This window comes from Xyrauchen texanus, chromosome 44 (genome assembly GCF_025860055.1).
Source record: "Xyrauchen texanus isolate HMW12.3.18 chromosome 44, RBS_HiC_50CHRs, whole genome shotgun sequence".
Taxonomy (NCBI): domain Eukaryota; kingdom Metazoa; phylum Chordata; class Actinopteri; order Cypriniformes; family Catostomidae; genus Xyrauchen; species Xyrauchen texanus.
The window spans coordinates 25,421,605-25,442,817 of NC_068319.1; the positions used below are offsets into that span (position 1 = coordinate 25,421,605).

At 38.1% G+C, this 21,213-nt stretch overlaps 1 protein-coding gene and 2 long non-coding RNA genes across 3 annotated transcripts in view; 2 read left to right on the plus strand and 1 right to left on the minus strand.

Moving 5' to 3' along the window:
- LOC127636924 (uncharacterized) overlaps positions 1 to 9,261 on the plus strand; it is a 20,161-nt gene extending 10,900 nt beyond the window's left edge. The window contains exons 2-4 of the long non-coding RNA XR_007969649.1: positions 2,353 to 2,388; positions 7,678 to 7,725; positions 9,185 to 9,261. This is a non-coding gene — a long non-coding RNA (uncharacterized LOC127636924). The remainder of the gene's footprint in view (positions 1 to 2,352; positions 2,389 to 7,677; positions 7,726 to 9,184) is intronic.
- Positions 9,262 to 9,646: 385 nt separating this feature from the next.
- LOC127637054 (uncharacterized) lies at positions 9,647 to 11,718 on the minus strand. Its single transcript, XR_007969663.1, has 4 exons — positions 11,318 to 11,718; positions 11,139 to 11,209; positions 10,225 to 11,044; positions 9,647 to 10,123 (listed from the first exon to the last, which is right to left on the minus strand). It is a non-coding gene; the product is annotated as an uncharacterized LOC127637054 (long non-coding RNA).
- Positions 11,719 to 11,861: 143 nt separating this feature from the next.
- Positions 11,862 to 21,213, plus strand: part of LOC127637067 (ceramide glucosyltransferase) — a 29,664-nt gene continuing 20,312 nt past the window's right edge. The window contains exon 1 of the mRNA XM_052117925.1: positions 11,862 to 12,023. Within this exon, the coding sequence (XP_051973885.1) occupies positions 11,926 to 12,023 (98 nt within the window). The 5' untranslated portion in view covers positions 11,862 to 11,925. The remainder of the gene's footprint in view (positions 12,024 to 21,213) is intronic.

Sequence of the window (21,213 nt, forward strand, 5' to 3'; positions counted from 1 at the left end):
GTAAACAAAGGAGGAAGTGTCTATTTAATTTTCTAAAATAGACTGAACTCTGAAAGTGGCAGTAATGCAACAATCCGGTTGCCAACGAAGAAGAAGAGCATACAAATGATCAACTGGATCTTATTGTTGAAAGGCATCCCTCAGGTTTTCATTTTCATTGTCAAGAACAGGACGTCCCTCCAAAATGAATGAGAAGCCAGAGAAAACTGGCCAGGGAGGCTGTCAAGAGGCTTACAGCAACATTAAAGTATCTGCAGATCTTTCTGGCTGGTTGCTCCCTACATTTGACATCTATCTCCTGTATTCTTCATCTGTTTGGGCTATGGGGCAGGGTGGCAAGGCCAAGCCTTTTCAGACAAAAACAAACATCCAAGCCAGGCAAAAACCTATATCCAATCTCCCAAAACCATGTGGAAAAATGTGTTATGGTCTGATGAGACCAAAATTGAACTTTTGCCCAAAATTGCCCAAAGGGATGTTTGAAAGAACACCATACCCATGGTGAAGCACGGTGATGGCGGCAGCATCATGCTTTGGGGCTGCTTTTCTTCAGCTGGAACTGGGGCTTTAGTGAAGGTGCAGTAAATCACAAATAGCTCCAAGTACCAGTCAGTTTTGGCACAGAACCTTCTGGCGTCTGCTAGAAAGCTGAAAATGAAGAGATCTTTCACCTTTCAGCATGACAATGATCCAAAGCACACATCCAAATCAACAAAAGATTGGCTTCAGCCAAAAAAAAGATTTATGTTTTGGAATAGCCCAACCAGAGCCCAGACCTGAATCCTATAGAACATCTGTGGGGGACCTGAAGAGGGCCATACATAGGAGAAGCCCTCACAATTTCACAGATCTGAAATGTTTTCAGTAAAGAAAAGTGGAAAAATATTCCCAAGTCAACATGTGCCAAGCTAATAGACTCTTATCCAACAGACTGAATGCTGTCATAAATTCAAAGGGTCTTTTTTTCTCTCTGAAATGTGTCACTTCCGTTTTCAGTGGCATTGCATAGGTTGTAATTTTTACATTAAAGGTGCAAAAAAGCTGATATGATTTATCTTTGTTTCATTTTTTACATAAAAAACCTGCTGTTTTAACAGGGATATGTAGACTTTTTAGATCCATTCTACTTGTAAATTTGACCTATACTTGATAACAATAATATTCCAATTACATACCATCACCATGCTGATCAGTTACCGTAGTTCAAAAGACTAATGTTTAACGCAACATACCTGATAAGGCTTGCCATATCATAGATTTATTAAGACTGATTACATGTTCCAACATAAAAACACCGTTTGAACTCATTCCTCAAATTGTCATTTGAAGTTTAGGCTATTTTACATACTAAAAATTATTCCTGATCTTTAAACCAAACCTTTAGAATCTATGTTTTAGGGTAAGCAATAATTAACTGGTGTTTGATCATGTAGCTGTTTATTTGTGTTTGAATATTTTATTTGAATTAATACAGCTACTTAGGTGTCCTACTATATATCTCTTCCTTTGTTTTGAACACATGTCAATATCCAATGTTCTAGTAATGATGTCATCACAGGCCTTATTCTTTTTCAAGGAGTGTCTATGACAGCATGCTTCCATTGAATCAGCACTCTGAGATGAAACTAAATTGAATCTCAGTCCTCTCTTATGAGCTCTGCACCTGATGTTGAGCAAGAGGAGGGGCAAGACAAGAATGAATGTTTTGTGCCAGTAGCAGGTGACAGTCTACTCATAGAAATGTCAATACAAGAATCATTCTCATCAAGTTTATTATTTAAACAGTTTATGTAATGTTTTCACAGGAAACAAACCTCCCTCTTGTTTTGTTTACATGGAATTAAAAGAGAGGTATTTAAGTGTTGGTTTAGGTAGTGCGGTTAGTTTACCCAAAAATTAAAATTCTACTCACCATCATGCCATTTCAAACCTGTATAATTTTCTTTATCACGTGGGACACAAAAGCAGATGTTACACAGAATGTCAACCTCAGTCACCATTCTCTTACATTGTATGACAAAAAGATGCAAGTTGAACTGGAACATGAACATTTTAGTTATGTTACATAAATTAGATGAGACTAGCTAGCAAATACGCGGGAGGTCCTACTGTTCACACGTTTTGTGTTGCGATGAGTATATCACCACTGTTTGACATGTCATTTCTTGAACTAAATACCTATTGACCGCATGCTATTGTTTAATACATATATGAGAGTTCACCAGTGTCTCTTTTTCTGTGTTACTTTGAAACCGGATAGATTTACCCCCCAAAAATAACAAATAAAATTGCATGGGAAAAATATGCAATGAAAGTGAATGGTAACTGAACATTTTCTTTTATGTTTCACAGCAGAAAGCAATTAATAGGGGATGGAACTACATGAAGGTGAGTATATTATTACATCATTGTCATTATAATGTGAGCTATCCCTTCAATAGCCATAACTTGACTTGATATAACATCTATATTGTTTCTTATCAAATCTGTAAAGCCCCTTTCCGGAACAAACAGTAGCTATATGATAGGTGTGGGTGAGAAACAGATCAATATTTAAGTCATTTTTACCATGAATCTCCACTTTCACATTCTTCTTTTGTTTTTGGCGATTCACATTCTTTGTGCATATTGCCACCTGCTGGGAAGGCAGTAGAAATTATAGTAAAAAGGACTTATATATTTATCTATTTCTCAACCACACCTATCAAATAAATTCTAAAGACATGGATTTAACCACTGGAGTCATATCGATTACTTTTATTTTGCTTTTTGTTGCTTCAAAGTTCTGGTCACCATTCATTAGCATTGTATGGACCTACAGAGCTAAGATAGTCTTCTAAAAATCTTTGTGTTCAACAGAAGAAAGAAAGTCATACACATCTGGGATGGCTTGAGGGTGAGTAAATGGTGAGAGATTTTTGGGTGAACTATTCCTTTAAACCACATTGGCATAAATTTCCATCAAGGGTAAAACGTGTGACAGCTAGCCTCTGTATACTCATTGATCATACTGAGAGAAATAAAATATTACATTACCTAATGTTAAGGCAAACTTATGGCTATATTTTAAGTCAAACCATATTTTTGAAACCAAAGGACATTTAAAGCTTAAGTGTGTAACTTTTCAGTGTTAAAATGCCATCTTCCATCCCAGTTTAATATGCAGACGTATCTATAAGTAAGCCATGCTTAAGTTAATTTTCTCGAAATCTGTAAATACTGTGTTTCTGTTGCGCTATAAAATTCCTGTGATTGTTTCGAGCGACCCATTTAGACCCACCCCAACAACGTTACTCAACCAGTGGTATGAGATTTTGGGCGGGACTACATGACGGTTTGAACAACAGAGCGTTGTGAAAGCTGGTTTGAAAATATTTCTTTAAAGAGGAGATAATCTACTGACTCCAGGTTTAACATTTGCGCGTTTCTAAACAAGTCTATCTCGGGAACGCCCCCAATTTATGCGCAATCTACAGGCTCCACCCACCTCAATGACGCATCTGCTCAACCCTGCGCAGTCAAATGAATCAACGTGTGTGAGTGCGTGTGAGGGACTAAATTGGGGGCTAATGTTATAGCTTTGATATATATTTATATAGCTTTAATAAGGTCAAGATTAGATTATGGAAGTATTGCTTATGGCTCTAGATATTGTGCAAGCTCAAGCTTTAAGAGTTTGTTTAGGAGCAATAAGGGCTACCCCAGTGTGTGCAATACAAGTGGAAGCTGGAGAAATGCCATTGGGGTAACGCCGAAATCAGCTGGTAGCCAGTTACTGGATTAATTTGAGGGGGCATAGTGACTAAACCCAACCAACCAAAAAAAGTGTTCCAAATATGTTTGGAGAAGGAAAGGATGCATAGAGAAAGCTTTGTGTGGACAGGAGATCAAATAGCAAAAGATGTGGGAATATATGATAACGAATTTGGAGAAACTGATATATGGCCCATTAAACCAGTATGGGTGCTGGAGTATCCATGGAATTACTGAAGATTAGACAAAATAGCAAGACTTCTGATATTATAGGTGAGCACTATAGGTATAGGGACCGTAAATACATAGACAATATTCAGATTTTCATAGATGGATCAAAAGATTTAGAAACAAATGCAACAGGATCAGGAGTTAATGTGCCTAGTTTCCAAGTGGATCTTAATAAAAGAGCCTCTGACTATCTAAATGTCTATGCTGTTGAGTTATTTGCCATATTGTTGGCAGTAGAGTGGATTGAACAAACCAGGGAAATGCATTTTTAGTATGAAGTGATTCTAAAGCTCTTGTAAGCATCAAATCAGGCGCAACCAGAACCCAGCAGAATCTGCTCTATAAAATCTTGTTTAGCTATTCAAGAATAACTAGACAGGGGAAAACATGTCTCATTCGTGTGGGTCCCAGCTCATTCAGGTATCCAGGGCAATGAAAGAGCAGACCAATTGGCAAAAAAAATAAAATGTTAAAATTAATATTAAGTTATAAAAATCAGAAGGGAAAAGCATTGTGTGGAGGAAAATACAACAGTGGCATAATGCAGTCAAAGGGAGATATTTATACTCAATACAAAGCAGTAGGTATTGTAAAACATAAAGAAGTGAACCAGACAGAGCAAGTACAGGATAAGAATTGGACATAGCAACCTTAACGGTACACTTCACATCATGTGAAAACATCCAACAGGTCTGTGCTCAGAGTCAGGAATATGAGACAGTTGAACACCATGTCATGTCAGAAATTCAATCAAGAAAGACAAGAAATTATGATACAATTACAGGAAATATGGATAAAGGAAAATATTCAAAGTATGCTAGAATGTGCAGACTGTAAACAAAGGAGGAAGTGTCTATTTAATTTTCTAAAATAGACTGAACTCTGAAAGTGGCAGTAATGCAACAATCCGGTTGCCAACGAAGAAGAAGAGCATACAAATGATCAACTGGATCTTATTGTTGAAAGGCATCCCTCAGGTTTTCATTTTCATTGTCAAGAACAGGACGTCCCTCCAAAATGAATGAGAAGCCAGAGAAAACTGGCCAGGGAGGCTGTCAAGAGGCTTACAGCAACATTAAAGTATCTGCAGATCTTTCTGGCTGGTTGCTCCCTACATTTGACATCTATCTCCTGTATTCTTCATCTGTTTGGGCTATGGGGCAGGGTGGCAAGGCCAAGCCTTTTCAGACAAAAACAAACATCCAAGCCAGGCAAAAACCTATATCCAATCTCCCAAAACCATGTGGAAAAATGTGTTATGGTCTGATGAGACCAAAATTGAACTTTTTGCCCAAAATTGCCCAAAGGGATGTTTGAAAGAACACCATACCCATGGTGAAGCACGGTGATGGCGGCAGCATCATGCTTTGGGGCTGCTTTTCTTCAGCTGGAACTGGGGCTTTAGTGAAGGTGCAGTAAATCACAAATAGCTCCAAGTACCAGTCAGTTTTGGCACAGAACCTTCTGGCGTCTGCTAGAAAGCTGAAAATGAAGAGATCTTTCACCTTTCAGCATGACAATGATCCAAAGCACACATCCAAATCAACAAAAGATTGGCTTCAGCCAAAAAAAAAGATTTATGTTTTGGAATAGCCCAACCAGAGCCCAGACCTGAATCCTATAGAACATCTGTGGGGGGACCTGAAGAGGGCCATACATAGGAGAAGCCCTCACAATTTCACAGATCTGAAATGTTTTCGTAAAGAAAAGTGGAAAAATATTCCCAAGTCAACATGTGCCAAGCTAATAGACTCTTATCCAACAGACTGAATGCTGTCATAAATTCAAAGGGTCTTTTTTTCTCTCTGAAATGTGTCACTTCCGTTTTCAGTGGCATTGCATAGGTTGTAATTTTTACATTAAAGGTGCAAAAAAGCTGATATGATTTATCTTTGTTTCATTTTTTACATAAAAAACCTGCTGTTTTAACAGGGATATGTAGACTTTTTAGATCCATTCTACTTGTAAATTTGACCTATACTTGATAACAATAATATTCCAATTACATACCATCACCATGCTGATCAGTTACCGTAGTTCAAAAGACTAATGTTTAACGTAACATACCTGATAAGGCTTGCCATATCATAGATTTATTAAGACTGATTACATGTTCCAACATAAAAACACCGTTTGAACTCATTCCTCAAATTGTCATTTGAAGTTTAGGCTATTTTACATACTAAAAATTATTCCTGATCTTTAAACCAAACCTTTAGAATCTATGTTTTAGGGTAAGCAATAATTAACTGGTGTTTGATCATGTAGCTGTTTATTTGTGTTTGAATATTTTATTTGAATTAATACAGCTACTTAGGTGTCCTACTATATATCTCTTCCTTTGTTTTGAACACATGTCAATATCCAATGTTCTAGTAATGATGTCATCACAGGCCTTATTCTTTTTCAAGGAGTGTCTATGACAGCATGCTTCCATTGAATCAGCACTCTGAGATGAAACTAAATTGAATCTCAGTCCTCTCTTATGAGCTCTGCACCTGATGTTGAGCAAGAGGAGGGGCAAGACAAGAATGAATGTTTTGTGCCAGTAGCAGGTGACAGTCTACTCATAGAAATGTCAATACAAGAATCATTCTCATCAAGTTTATTATTTAAACAGTTTATGTAATGTTTTCACAGGAAACAAACCTCCCTCTTGTTTTGTTTACATGGAATTAAAAGAGAGGTATTTAAGTGTTGGTTTAGGTAGTGCGTTTAGTTTACCCAAAAATTAAAATTCTACTCACCATCATGCCATTTCAAACCTGTATAATTTTCTTTATCACGTGGGACACAAAAGCAGATGTTACACAGAACGTCAGCCTCAGTCACCATTCTCTTACATTGTATGACAAAAAGATGCAAGTTGAACTGGATTATGAACATTTTAGTTATGTTACATAAATTAGATGAGACTAGCTAGCAAATACGCGGGAGGTCCTACTGTTCACACGTTTGTGTTGCAATGAGTATATCACCACTGTTTGACATGTCATTTCTTGAACTAAATACCTATTGACTGCATGCTATTGTTTAATACATATATGAGAGTTCACCAGTGTCTCTTTTTCTGTGTTACTTTGAAACCGGATAGATTTACCCCCCAAAAATAACAAATAAAATTGCATGGGAAAAATATGCAATGAAAGTGAATGGTAACTGAACATTTTCTTTTATGTTTCACAGCAGAAAGCAATTAATAGGGGATGGAACTACATGAAGGTGAGTATATTATTACATCATTGTCATTATAATGTGAGCTATCCCTTCAATAGCCATAACTTGACTTGATATAACATCTATATTGTTTCTTATCAAATCTGTAAAGCCCCTTTCCGGAACAAACACTAGCTATATGATAGGTGTGGGTGAGAAACAGATCAATATTTAAGTCATTTTTACCATGAATCTCCACTTTCACATTCTTCTTTTGTTTTTGGCGATTCACATTCTTTGTGCATATTGCCACCTGCTGGGAAGGCAGTAGAAATTATAGTAAAAAGGACTTATATATTTATCTATTTCTCAACCACACCTATCAAATACATTCTAAAGACATGGATTTAACCACTGGAGTCATATCGATTACTTTTATTTTGCTTTTTGTTGCTTCAAAGTTCTGGTCACCATTCATTAGCATTGTATGGACCTACAGAGCTGAGATAGTCTTCTAAAAATCTTTGTGTTCAACAGAAGAAAGAAAGTCATACACATCTGGGATGGCTTGAGGGTGAGTAAATGGTGAGAGATTTTTGGGTGAACTATTCCTTTAAACCACATTGGCATAAATTTCCATCAAGGGTAAAACGTGTGACAGCTAGCCTCTGTATACTCATTGATCATACTGAGAGAAATAAAATATTACATTACCTAATGTTAAGGCAAACTTATGGCTATATTTTAAGTCAAACCATATTTTTGAAACCAAAGGACATTTAAAGCTTAAGTGTGTAACTTTTCAGTGTTAAAATGCCATCTTCCATCCCAGTTTAATATGCAGACGTATCTATAAGTAAGCCATGCTTAAGTTAATTTTCTCGAAATCTGTAAATACTGTGTTTCTGTTGCGCTATAAAATTCCTGTGATCGTTTCGAGTGACCCATTTAGACCCACCCCAACAACGTTACTCAACCAGTGGTATGAGATTTTGGGCGGGACTACATGACGGTTTGAACAACAGAGCGTTGTGAAAGCTGGTTTGAAAATATTGCTTTAAAGAGGAGATAATCTACTGACTCCAGGGGGCTGTTCCATAAACCAAGATTAGAGTATAAGCCAGGCTTATTTCGGTTAGTCAGGCTTATTTTTGGTAGATTCGGTTTCATAAATCAAACTTAAAAAAGTTCAAACTCAGTTACCCCGGCAACTTATGCTGGCAAATTAACCTGGTCCGGGGCAGGCTAACTGTCAGGCTAAGTCTGAGTTCAGGCTTAACGAGCATACCATTTATACTCACCTGCTGGTATTTCGATGTCATTTTATTTTACTTAACCACTATTAATAATTTTTTTTTTTTAAATAAATAAGGAAATGTACTTTACTAATAAATGTAAGAAATTATATGGTATAAATACACTAAGAAATGTTCAAAACTTGTGTGTTTAATTGGTGAGTTTGGTAATTAATTAAAAGTATATAAATAGGGAGCTGAACTCGTTTCCAAACTTAACCATAGCGTGTCCTTTCATAGATGAGGTGGTGGATGAGGGAGCTATAGTCTTGCGGAGGGCATTTCAAAGAGAGAGAACTTTCAGAGACAGGTCAGACCCATTGGCTTTTAATGACAGCTACCTGTATGAGCGATATAGGTTCTCAAGAGATGGGATTGCATATATTTGTAGATTAGGCTACTAAGCCCACACATTGCAAATAATACACGCCGCAACAGAGCGCTCACAGTCCCACAGACGGTGTGCATTGCACTTCGCTTTTTTGCCAGTGGAACATTTTTGTACACAGTTGGAGATGCAGAGAATATCAGCAAAGCATCAATTTGCCGCTCTGTACGAACTGTGTACCTTTCTTTAAAAAGACTACTCAATGTGTTCATCACCTTCCCTGGCCACAAAGCTATTCGTACCATTAAACATGCCTTTTATGGAATAGCTGGTAAGTTCAAATAACTATAAAACATGGAAATATTTCTTGACTGTTGATTTTACATGGGACATATTTAAAACAAACAAATAATTTTCCTAGGTTTCCCAAATGTTATCGGTGCATTGGACTGCACCCATGTGCGTATTAAGTGTCCGTCTGGTCCACATGAAGCGGACTTTGTGAATAGGAAATCAGTACACAGCATCAATGTACAGGTACGGTCCCACTGAGATGATATTGAAGGCTATGCTCTAGCACTGAGTGTTCTGTACTAAGCTGGGCACCAGTGTTTAGTTCATTGCAATTAAAATGTAGTGACCTACAGGTTTAATTTATTTTAGATGATTAGTGATGCAGATTGCATCATCACAAATGTAGAGGCCAAATGGCCAGGCTCTGTGCATGACTCAGAATCTTTAGAGCCTCACCTCTCTACCAGCAACTAGCAAGAGGTATGCTAGTAATCACTTAAATCGCAAAAAGTCTTAAAGAAAAAAAAAACTATATTATATATCTCATATATATATTCATTCTGTCTATGCAGGAGAATTCTCAGGAATTTTGCTGGGAGACAAGGGATACCCATGCCTGCCTTACCTCTTGACTCCCTATCAGAAGCCCCAGACAGAGGCACAGCACCGCTACAACATTGCCCATGCACGCACAAGAGGTTGTATAGAGATGGCATTTGGGCTGATAAAGTCAAGGTTTCAGTGCCTGAAGCACCTCAGAGTGACTCCACCTAGGCCATGTGACATTGTAGTTGCTTGTGTAGTGCTCCATAACATTGCTTGTCTGAGGAGAGAGAGGCAACCAAGGATTGTTGAAGAGGAAGACTGGGGCAATGAAGCAGTATTGGAAGAAAACGAAACAGGCAGACTTATACGAGACACATATGCAAATAATTATTTTGCTTAATATGGTCTAAACCATGTGTAGCCTTTAAAATTTTCCACTGGCCCCTCAACTTTCTCCTTAGTTGAACAAACACACAGAAGTCAAAGTATTTAATGTGATTTGTCTTTATTCAGAGTGAATCTGCCTGTTAGGGGTGAAAACACACAAATAAATGTTGTGGAAAGTGATCAAAACGGTAATGTTTTTTTTTTCTTTTCCTTTTTTAAAAATGGTAGTTCTACTTGCATTTTTCTGTAGCTGTTGAATTTCCAGCTCCAACTTCCTCATCTTCAGTTTTTTATACTGGATGTCGATATCAATCGCTTATATTTGTTTAAGGAGGTAGCGTTTATACACTCCTTTTATGTTTTCTGGGTTCTGTAGCAACATAGATTTAAGTTATTTCATTGAATACTCGTCACATTGTTTTCATTTCTTAATACTCACTGTCACATGTGGTCCCAGACTGAGAGGGCTCTAGAACAGTGTCAGCATCCTGAAAACACATTATGATCATTTTATCACACAAGTACACTTTTTAATATTCAATACAGTATAGCATGGAACCTGTGAGTACCTCAGGCCTCCTTGAACATACAGACACAGTCTCCTCATCCTCCTCAACTGATGGGCCTTCTCCCTGTGACCACTGATTAAACTCAGTTAAACTCATTAGCTTACATGACTGATTTAAAAGGTCTCATACTCACAGGCAACATGATGTCTGGTGGATCCATAATGCATACAGAATACCAAAATGCACCATTACAGTAGCACAAGTACCTCTACGTGACATTACTGCTATGATGTACTTAGGCTTACAATGCCTAAGGAAGGAGGAAATCAGTTAGTCAGGAAGGAATAATGATAATAAAACACACACACCTTTTATATACTCACTCCTTATACTACGTGATATCATTTTAGATGATGTCCCCCCCTCTATTCCCTCAAGGACGGGCCTCCCTTTATTAATTTCCAAAGCCAGCTCCTCTGCAGGAGTGAAGCTGGCTGGTGGTGGCCCTCCCCCAGTGCCAGCAACCTCAGTCTTCTTTTTGGTCGCTGCAATTAAAAACAAATTATTAAAAAAAACCTGAATAGTTGTAACTTCAAGCTGGCATTGATTACATATGTACATACCATTAGATTTACTTACCATTCTGAACTATATTTTTATATTTTATTTTCACCTGCTGCCAGGTTCTTTTTCCTTCACTTAAGTTGCTGCTGCGTGAAAGCAATTAACGTTACTGTTATTCACACACAAACTTTGCAATGTATTGTGACACACATTCAATGTTGATAAAGTATTTTAAATAGTTTACACCTACTTACGCATTGAGACGATCAGCAATTTCCTGCCAACCTTTCTCTCTTGCTTTATTTATTGCCGCTGTATTGCCTTTTTTGGTGATGGCATCTTTAAATTCTTCATATGTTTCCAATAGCAAACGCTGTTCCGTTGCCGTGAACAGCGCTGCTCTATCTTTTCCTTTTGTTGCCATGGTAGCCCACAGTAAATCGATTGACCCATGCTCGACTTTTCAGGACTTTTAAACAATGGCGTGCACGCGCAATTATCTAGACTATTTAAACCTGACTCAAATTAGTAAGATCACATGATCCTCAACTTACTGTTATGGAACCAATTTAAGCGCGGATGTTTAACTCGGCTCATTCAAGTCAGGTTTTGGACTTTAATCCCCGCTTTTCTAAGCGGCTTTTATGGAACAGCCCCCTGGTTTAACATTTGCACGTTTCTAAACAAGTCTATCTCGGGAACGCCCCCAATTTATGCGCAATCTACAGGCTCCACCCACCTCAATGACGCATCTGCTCAACCCTGCGCAGTCAAATTAATCAACGTGTGTGAGTGCGTGTGAGTGAGTGTGTGCGCTTAAGGGCCGAACAGAAGTGTCAGCGCATCCGTACACAGGACAGCCATGGCCCTGCTAGATTTAGCCTTACAAGGCTTCTCCATCTTCGGATTTGGCTTATTTATTGTCCTCTGGCTTATGCACTTCGTTTCCATCATCTACGTGTAAGTAAGAGCGTTGCTGTGAATGTGGAATCACTGATTGGATATAGAGTCTGTTTAAACGCGACAAGCTAGAATGCTTTCATTGTAATCAACGAAGCGGACTGCGCTTGCAGTGTTGGGTTGGATGGATCTGGCTAACAGGAACATGGGTTTTCTCTTAACTGAGAGTCTCGCTTTTTCTCTGCTGAAATCTGCCACGTTGAAGACATTTGTTTCCAATAAATGTTTGTACTACTAACACATTTGGCAGTTTATTGAACTGATATTAATATGCTAACCATAGACACATTAGCAAACCGCTAGTTTTATAGACCCATATTTCGTTTATTTTCGCTAGCGATGATTGTTAGCATAGCAACTGCGCAGTATTTGTGTTAGAGTGGTTGATTCGTAAATTTACGAAAGCTAAACTAACAAAAAGCGGGATTAAATCGATTTCCCAAGGGTCTCAGTCAAAGCGACCTCAATCGGGCTAGCCATAGCTTCAGAAGACACACGCCTACTAACGGCATTTTATGCTTTTTATGTAATTGTAATACATTTGTATATTGAATAATGTGTTTGTTAATAGATGTTAAGAACCCATATAAAACTAATTAAGTTTTCTATGAATTCACTATCTGTGAGGCTGAAAGCTCAACTTATTATATACATATTGTTACATATGAAAACACAATTTTTGTAGTATTTTGAAATGTTTCATATATGAACAAGTATGTGACTGAAGTTTGATATATTTAGCAGTTTGAACATATTTCGTATGTGTTTTGCTTATGTTGCCATATCACATTTCTGACACTTGTTGTCTGTTTTCCCTTCACTATATGGCCTAAACAAAACATTTAGAAATTCATATGTAGACAATTTATATTTGCCCTCAACTTCTGCTTGGTTGTGTATATTGTATGATGCTAGTGAAGCTAGCAGGGAATTTTGGGTTGAGTTTGTTTTTTTTTTTTTCATCTGTGACCTGTCGTGTGTTGACTTGATCTCTATCATGCTCTGCTTCTGAAAAATACACGTCTTTCTGAAACTAGACTTTAAGTGAGTTTTGAATCATGTAAACACCTTTCACTTTCATGACACTGCCATTCTGGTCTGAGTTCTATACAGTGTCTTGGGTCCCATTTACATTACAGGCTTGTTTTGGACATTTGCAAACTCCCAAATGATGTGTGCATATTCACCTGCTGATGCAAAAATGCCCAGGCTTTGTCAGAAGGTCATCATGGGTCATGAGACTCAAACTCCAGCAAGTTTGAGATGTCTGCTCTTTTTGTAGATGTGTTCTTATGTTATGTTTATGACCTACTGTTATTTTTTAGTCAGACTAGCACACAAACTTTTGTGGTGGTGTTCATTGTTACCTTGAAGCAACATTCAAGCTTTGCAGTTTGTTTTTAAAAAGTAAAAATGGGTTGGTTTTTATTAACCCCGTTAGGAGTGATATACAGGTTTTTAATTATAAATGTCTGCTTTTTTTTTCATAAAAAGCTTTTGAACTGGGAGCCGTTCACAACTTCTCCAATCTTGACCGAATGGCTTCTGGCCTGAATGGGGAAAGATGATTACAGTTTGTTCTCTTAATGAGGAACTGTAACTCTATGGTTTATTTAGGTCTTAGACCACACAGCCCCTCACGACCGGTCATGCTACCATTGTTCACCACCACCACGAGTCATTCATGAGGTCATTCACATTGATTTGTTGTTAGTCTGGAATGAAAGTGCAAAATTCCATGGACTGGGATACAACCATGAATCAGTTTTTTTTTTTATTAACGAATCCATGCTGGATCGTGAGTCAATGATTTAATGACTTGCACGTTATAAACAATCATAAAACTGTGCAGAAATGCGTGAACAGCCCCTAATTTGCCTTAAACTTGAAAAACGGACCCAACTTTGCCTCAAACCTGACTGTTTGTCAGGAATGTTGGGCTCTTGTTCACGTTGAAGACTTCTATAGCAGGTGTAGAATAACTGAATAGAGATTATTGTATTCTAACACCGGCACGGCAAATGGTAAACCGAATAACGACTTTCCATGCACATCAAATGTTGTTATTAGTATTCTTTGAATGCTGCTTGTCCAAGCAGATTTGAGGACCGGATCTAACTGTTGTATATTAAATTGATTTATGTGTCAATCTGGTTTGGTCCTTCTGCAACCGTGCCTGAGTGAGGTTAGGTTGAGGAAAGGCATGAAATACAAGTGCAATGATGTAACTGAGAATGCAATCTTTGAGTCAAGAGACATTTTTTGAAATAACGCCTAGTTTCAGTAGTCCGGTTCAGGAAGCCTGTAAAGCTTGTACTGAAGTAACCTCGCCCATATGAAATCTTCCTCATGTGCTTTGTTTCCTGGTTCCACAGCTCCTATGCTGCTCATGGTACATGACGCTCATCAGGGTGTGATATGAGCTTTGTAGTGAAATCTTTTATGTAATCCTTTCCTCTTTGCATTAAATTGGGAAGTTCTGCTTTTCTAGCGTTGAAACAATCGTAGATGAGTCAAAGGGAAAGTGCTGGTTGTTGACATTCTTTTGTCTAAATTTTAGGCAAAACTCACTGCCACAATGCCAGGGTGTTGCTGTATGGTTGATAAACTGTTCTTCGTGGTTTCTATTTGGTTTCTAGGGTGTTCTATTTGGTTGCTTACTGGCTCTTGGATATTCTGGCCCCTAGGTATGAATCAAGTCCAACATAGTCTCATGACAACTAGCCTAATAAATCATACAAGATGGCGAAATTGTAAGATACGACTTGGCTTGTACATAAGGTGTGACTTTTAATTTTTTTTTCATAGACAAACAGAATTTTTAATTGATCCAGTACAGGCATCGAATTTTGGATACACTGGTTTACTCATTATTTATGCAATACAAATGACCGATTTGTAACCTGTAATACACACACGCGCACCCACAAATTAAATTAAAAAAATGTTAATTTTTGAATCCATTACGATTTGGAATGATGTGCATGTAAACTAGTGAAAATGACCGACTATTATGCTGCATGGACATTTGAAATGTGCCACCCACATACAAATTTTGTTATTTAAAAAATAGTTATTGGAAAGTTATAGACCCAGAGGGCATCCATGTACCTTGAGCAATTATAGCAAATTAATTCCCAAAGGATTATTTTACTGTTACCGTTGTTATTTTAGGAACATGGCCTTTTTCGCCAGAGGTCGGTGTTCCAGACGAGTGGTGAGCTGTTGTGTTGAGATGGTGAGAGGAGGCACGTTGCCCCCCATATTTAATTGAGCACCTTATGCAGAGCTTTTAAAAATTCCTTGATTGACTCCTGAGCAAAGATGAGTAAACACATTACACTCACGTGAATAAGAGACATTTTCTTTAGTAATATTTCACAGATGAATGTTTATTTTCTTCCCTTTTCTCTCCAATTTGGAATTCCCAATGCGCTTTTAAGTGGTTGTGTAAATCATTGTTGTTCTCGCCGTTTCGCTTCTATTCCGTGACACTCCCGTTACGCGAGTCATGTTCACTGATCGGTACGTTGGGACCACAGTCGGCTACTGTGTATTGTACAGTGTGCCATGGCGATATCAATGCATTATATCATACACTCTGAAGAGCAACAGTCTTAAAAGGACTGTAGAAATCTTAGTGTATTGTGGGCTTAAGCCACATTTTCCAGGAGAAACCTGGGTGTGTTCAACCACTTTCACTTAAATGGCATAAGGATATTGACGTTCTTGTTTACATGACGTTTCAGAACAGCATTTGCTGCGAAAACCCTTGAATGTGCATGTAAACTTGGTCAAGGCTAGTTAGTTTTTCATGACACGGAGTACCTTAGCAACTGACAAATGGAGAGCTGCAGTTTGAATGCATTTTTACCAATAGGTGTCAAATCAATTAAAGGAAATTTGTAATGTGTTGAATGCAACTTTGGTGAATTAAAGTACCAATCTCCAAAGTATAGTCAGGATATTACTGATGTAAAAATACAGCACCATCACTATTTTGAGAAGTCATTTTTAATCAAATCTAGACAAGCCCCATTTCCAGCAACCATCACTTCAACACCTTATCCTTGAGTAATCATGCTAAATTGCTAATTCGGTACCAGAAAATCACTTGCCATTTATATCAAACACAGTTGAAAGCGGTTTGGTTCATTAAATTAAGCTTAACATTGTCTTTCGTGTTTGTTTTTGTGTTTCTTTTTGAGTTGCCACAGTATGTAATAGACTGAGGTCTTGAGGTCAAAAATGGCAGAAAAGAAACCACTTTCTTTAGTAACTGGTCAGTCATTGTTTTGAGGAATGAAGACAATCCAATGCTTTAAATTGCCAAAAAACAGATGATTTCATACAAAGGTGTACACTACAGTCTTCAAAGACAACTAGCACTAACAAGGACGGAAAGAGATGTGGAAGGCCAGATGTTCAACTAAACGAGGATCAGTACATCAGAGTCTCTAGTTTGAGAAATGGATGACTCATGTCCTCAGCTGACAGCTTCATTGAATTCTACCCGCTAAACACCAGTTTCATGTACAACAGTAAAGAGTAGACTCAGGGGTGCAGGACTTATGGGAAGAATTGCAAAGAAAATGCCACTTTTGAAACAGAAAAAGAAAAAGGTTAGATTGGGCAAAGAAACGCAGACATTGGACAACAGATCATTGGAAAAGAGTGTTATGGATCTAAACCCCACTGAGATTTTGTGGGAACCGCTAGACTGTAAGGTGCATGAGAAGTGCCCAAGACAGCCACATATATGACAAGTGTTACAGGAAGTGTGGGGTGAAATATCACCAGAGTATCTGGACAAACTGACCGCTAGAATGCCAGGGGTCTGCAAAGCTGTCATTGCTGCACATGGAGGATTATTTTTCACATTATTAATGTCCTGACTATACATTGTGATCAGGTGAATTAAAGTACCAATTTCTTTCCATAAGAGCAAAATCTGTACATTATTGCAAACTTGTGTCATTTTTATTATTTATTTGTCATATGGCCCTGTTTCAATAGTGATGTTTTAGCAGTCAAGATGGACAAACATATCTCTGAGGAGCAAACATGCACTGTTTGTAATTGTTTTTGTCATAATTGTCAAACGGGTTGCCAGATACTCTAGGAACAATATTGCTGCTGGTGTGTGTGTGCGTGCGTGTGCTCTAACTTTTAATGGATGTGACTTTCTTGGAAGCCTCTCCGCTTGTTCTGTTGAGTGTTGGCATGTGTGTTAGGAAAGACTCCAGAACCCTTAAACAGGAAAAAGGATATAGGAAGTGCACAAGTGGAGTTCCAGAAAGCCAGAGTGTGCTGGAATTGCTCTGCAATAAAAAAGGCCAATATAAGCACTGACACAGTCAAAGGAATAGTTCACCCAGAAATTCAAATTAATCATTAACTTGTCCTCATTTCATTCTAAACCCAGATGACTGACTTTTATAATCAGAAAACAAAATTTTTGGATGGCACTGCCATCTAGGAATGACCTGTTATGATTTATGTCATGAAACTGGTCAAGAGAGGTGCTAATGTTTTCATAGCTGTGTTCAATCCAGTTATAGCCATCATAATCATAAACCCAAACCATTGGGAGTGTAAAATACAATAAATATAATGGCACATTACACTTTGAGCACTGTGAACTTTAATCAGTGTGTAACGAGAAATATTCTCAGAGTGAAACTGCAGTAACTTGAAACAAAACCAGTTGGATCAGTTGCTCTATTGCAAACATGCATCGCATAGAAGATGAATTATCAGCAGCCAGATACACTGTGAACAAACAGTCCATCACATTTGTTCAAAATTAGGGCTGTCAATCGATTTAATTTTTATATATAAATAAAAAATATTCAGATAATTAAAATGCATTACATTCTTGTGGCAGCAGAGTTCATCATTGATAAGACAATACAAAAAGCAGCTTTAACATACAATGTATTGTTTACTACCATATTATTGATCATAAGTCAATCATTGACACACAGTTCACAGCAATCCATTACACAAGTGAATTTGTTAATCAGTTCAAGATTTATTATGAGGGCTTGTTTAAGAGCCCGTCAATCTACACCTGCGTCAGACATGCTTATGTAGCGTCTTGGGTGTGTTGCGTCATAAACATAAAATGTTTTAGGTTACTGTTTCATGTTAAATATAGTTTAATACTCCATCTTTAAACACATCTTGAGATCCCTTTGTTCGCATTTGCGCTCCTTCAAGTGTTTTGAACGTAACGCATGTCTGTGTTGTGGGTTGTTTTCTTCACTGTATAAACTGTGCATTGCTCATACAGCTGAAATTTCACTTACTGCCCTCTGGAGTAAACGTGTGGTATTACAAGCTTGCATTTCTCAGGAATCTTCCTTATTATGGTGTGATTAATTGCGTTAAATTTATCGCGTATTTATTTTTTTTTTGTCAAATTAATCGCACTGAATTAACACATTAAATCACCAGCCCTATTCAAAATGTTTTAATTGCAAATTAAAACTGTAAAGTATTTTGGCCTACGACCTCTCTCATGCCTAGATGTCCAATTTATCATGTATAATGCAGAGAAATAGACTTGGATTGCATACATGTACAGTTTTTTTGGTTGGCTTTCATTCTGAGAAATGAGCTGAACAATACCACATCACTTTGAGTTGATTTCTTGTCTGCTTAAAGAGGTGTCCAGATTCACACTAGTCCATACAGCTAGAGCTTATATTCAGCTGTCTTTGTAGGTGTTCACATACAGGTGTATTGAACAGGCCATCTCACTGCTGGGTGTAAGCTTTAATTTGGTTACTGATGATTGCAAATAATTGCTTGCAAATAGTGACTTGTATTCAAAACACCTTGCTGTGTGGAATCCTGTTGATTTCTTGAAGTTGTTCCCCACATTTTTGCCAGAGAGACTCTTTCGACAGAAGCTTAGTTCTTTTTGGCGTTTCGTAATTGCCCAAGGCTTAACTGTAATGGGTCTATAGGCTCCAAGTCCTTGTGGTGTCAGAGTGACTCGCCTCACTCCGTGTGGCAGAGAAAGAATCTCAGTTGCCTCCACGTCTGAGACCATCAATCCGCGCATCTTTTCACATGGCTTGTTGAGCATGTTACCGCGGAGACTAGGCGCGTGTGGAGGCCCACGCCATTCTCCACGGCATCCACGCACAACTCTCCACGTGCCCCACTGAGAGAGAACCACTGATTATAGAGACCCCATGTGAAGAGGTTACCCCATGTGACTCTACCCTCCCTAGCAACTGGGCCAATTTGGTTGTTTAGGAGTCCTGGCTGGAGTCAATCAGCATGCCCTGGATTCGAACTTGCGACTCCAGGGGTGGTAGAGTTTTTCATACAATGGCAACTGATAATGATCACTTTCATGCATGAAGGACAAAGATTGCAACTGTAATGTACAGTATGTAAAATATGAAAATAAAGATGTCCTTTTGTGCTTTCATGAATGCAAAGAGAGAAGCTACAGATCTTACCACACTGCCCGGCCAAAAAAAAAAACAATGGTCGCCATTTGGATTTAAATAAGCAGCTACTTAAGAGCCTATGATTGACCATTATTGCAGTGAATAATATGTTTAAACAACAATGTCAGAAGATGTGTGCCAAATTATTGTACTGCATCAAGCTAAGAAAACCACTAACTAGCTTACTGAAATCACTGTAATTGGGCTAAGAACTGTCCAATAGGGATGTAACGATATCAAAATCTCACGGTACGATACAATTTCGATATTGACCTCACGGTACGATATTTATTGCGATATTGTGGAAAAGCTCACGGTATTGTTAAATAGCTCACGATAGTGTTTGTGATGATAATAGCGAAAAAATACTGAGATTTATTCTGCTTTTGCCAGTCAACAGGCAATGTATTGTTGTATTTATGGATCATGACAACATAAAACGCTGATCACATAGTGCTTTTAAAGTGCAAGTTGTAGTCAGGAACATCAATATTCTGTATAGTAATATTTGGTTGCATAACTGATTCTTCTGTGCAATGTTCAAGTTAAGAAGCAACTAGAACAATTGTAAACAATAGGGAATTCCCTTTAAGTGCAAACAAAGATCAAGTTAAGTCAGGTTTATGCGTAACGCAAATAAAAGCAGCCTTTTAAAACTGGTATTTAGGAACATGACTTAAACTTAAATAAAATAGTCAGTCAAAAAGCCTTTTAAAAAACACTGACCTATCATTTAGCTTATGTTCACGTTTTTCATCAGAAAGATCAAAATAGTCCATTGTCTGTCCACCACCACCTCTCCTTTTGCGTTTTTTGACACGATCGAAACCAAAATGTTTCCAGACATCTGATTTAAAAGCTGCAGGGGCTGGCACAATCTCAACTTCGGGGTTGTTGTTTTCATCCTTACAAGTATCGCTGTCGGCCCTGCTGGCTTGCTGTGAGCTTGTGTGGACAGCGTGTAGCGTGCAATCCTATTGGCTTAACAACGGTTGTTGTGACGACGCAGCGCAAAGGATCATGGTCTATGTAGTTAACAATGATTTGTTCCGCGGGACTGTGTTTAATCCTCTTGCTTTTTGACGGACACCTGTCCTTTTAATATTGTAACCCAACCACGACGATATCGAGACACGTTTACCACCGCGATAGCGCGATATCGTCAATATCGTTACATCCCTACTGTCCAACAGACTGATCGGAGATCAATAAATCGCCAAAAAATTGACAGTAGAACTCACGGCTATGTTTTAATAGTGAATTTTAGAGCATTTCCATATGCACAATGCGACAAGAACTTGCAGGATTAGGACTAAACTGCTGTGTGGCCACAAGAGAGCCACTTGCTAGTGAGACTAATTGGAAAAAGTTGTCATTTTTAATTTTTATAGTGCTTTTCACAACACTCCTCGTGTGGCAAGGAACACAAAACACCACAAGATGTTGGTTAATGGAGAAAATAACCTTGAGAGAATCCAGGCTCACTGTGGGGACCAGTTCCCCTCTGGCTAAACAAAATGAATATAATGCCAATATTAGTTATTTGTGTGCCAACAAAATTTGTAAATTAAGTAAACATTAAGGTCCATCGTCATACGACAAATACACGCCGTAATCAGAGCTAAAGGCGGTCCTTTACAGTATGCAACTATGAAATTAATTTTCATAAGTAACTGCCAAAAGGGGCTATAATACCAGCTTCATGATGTTTGCCAGAGGGT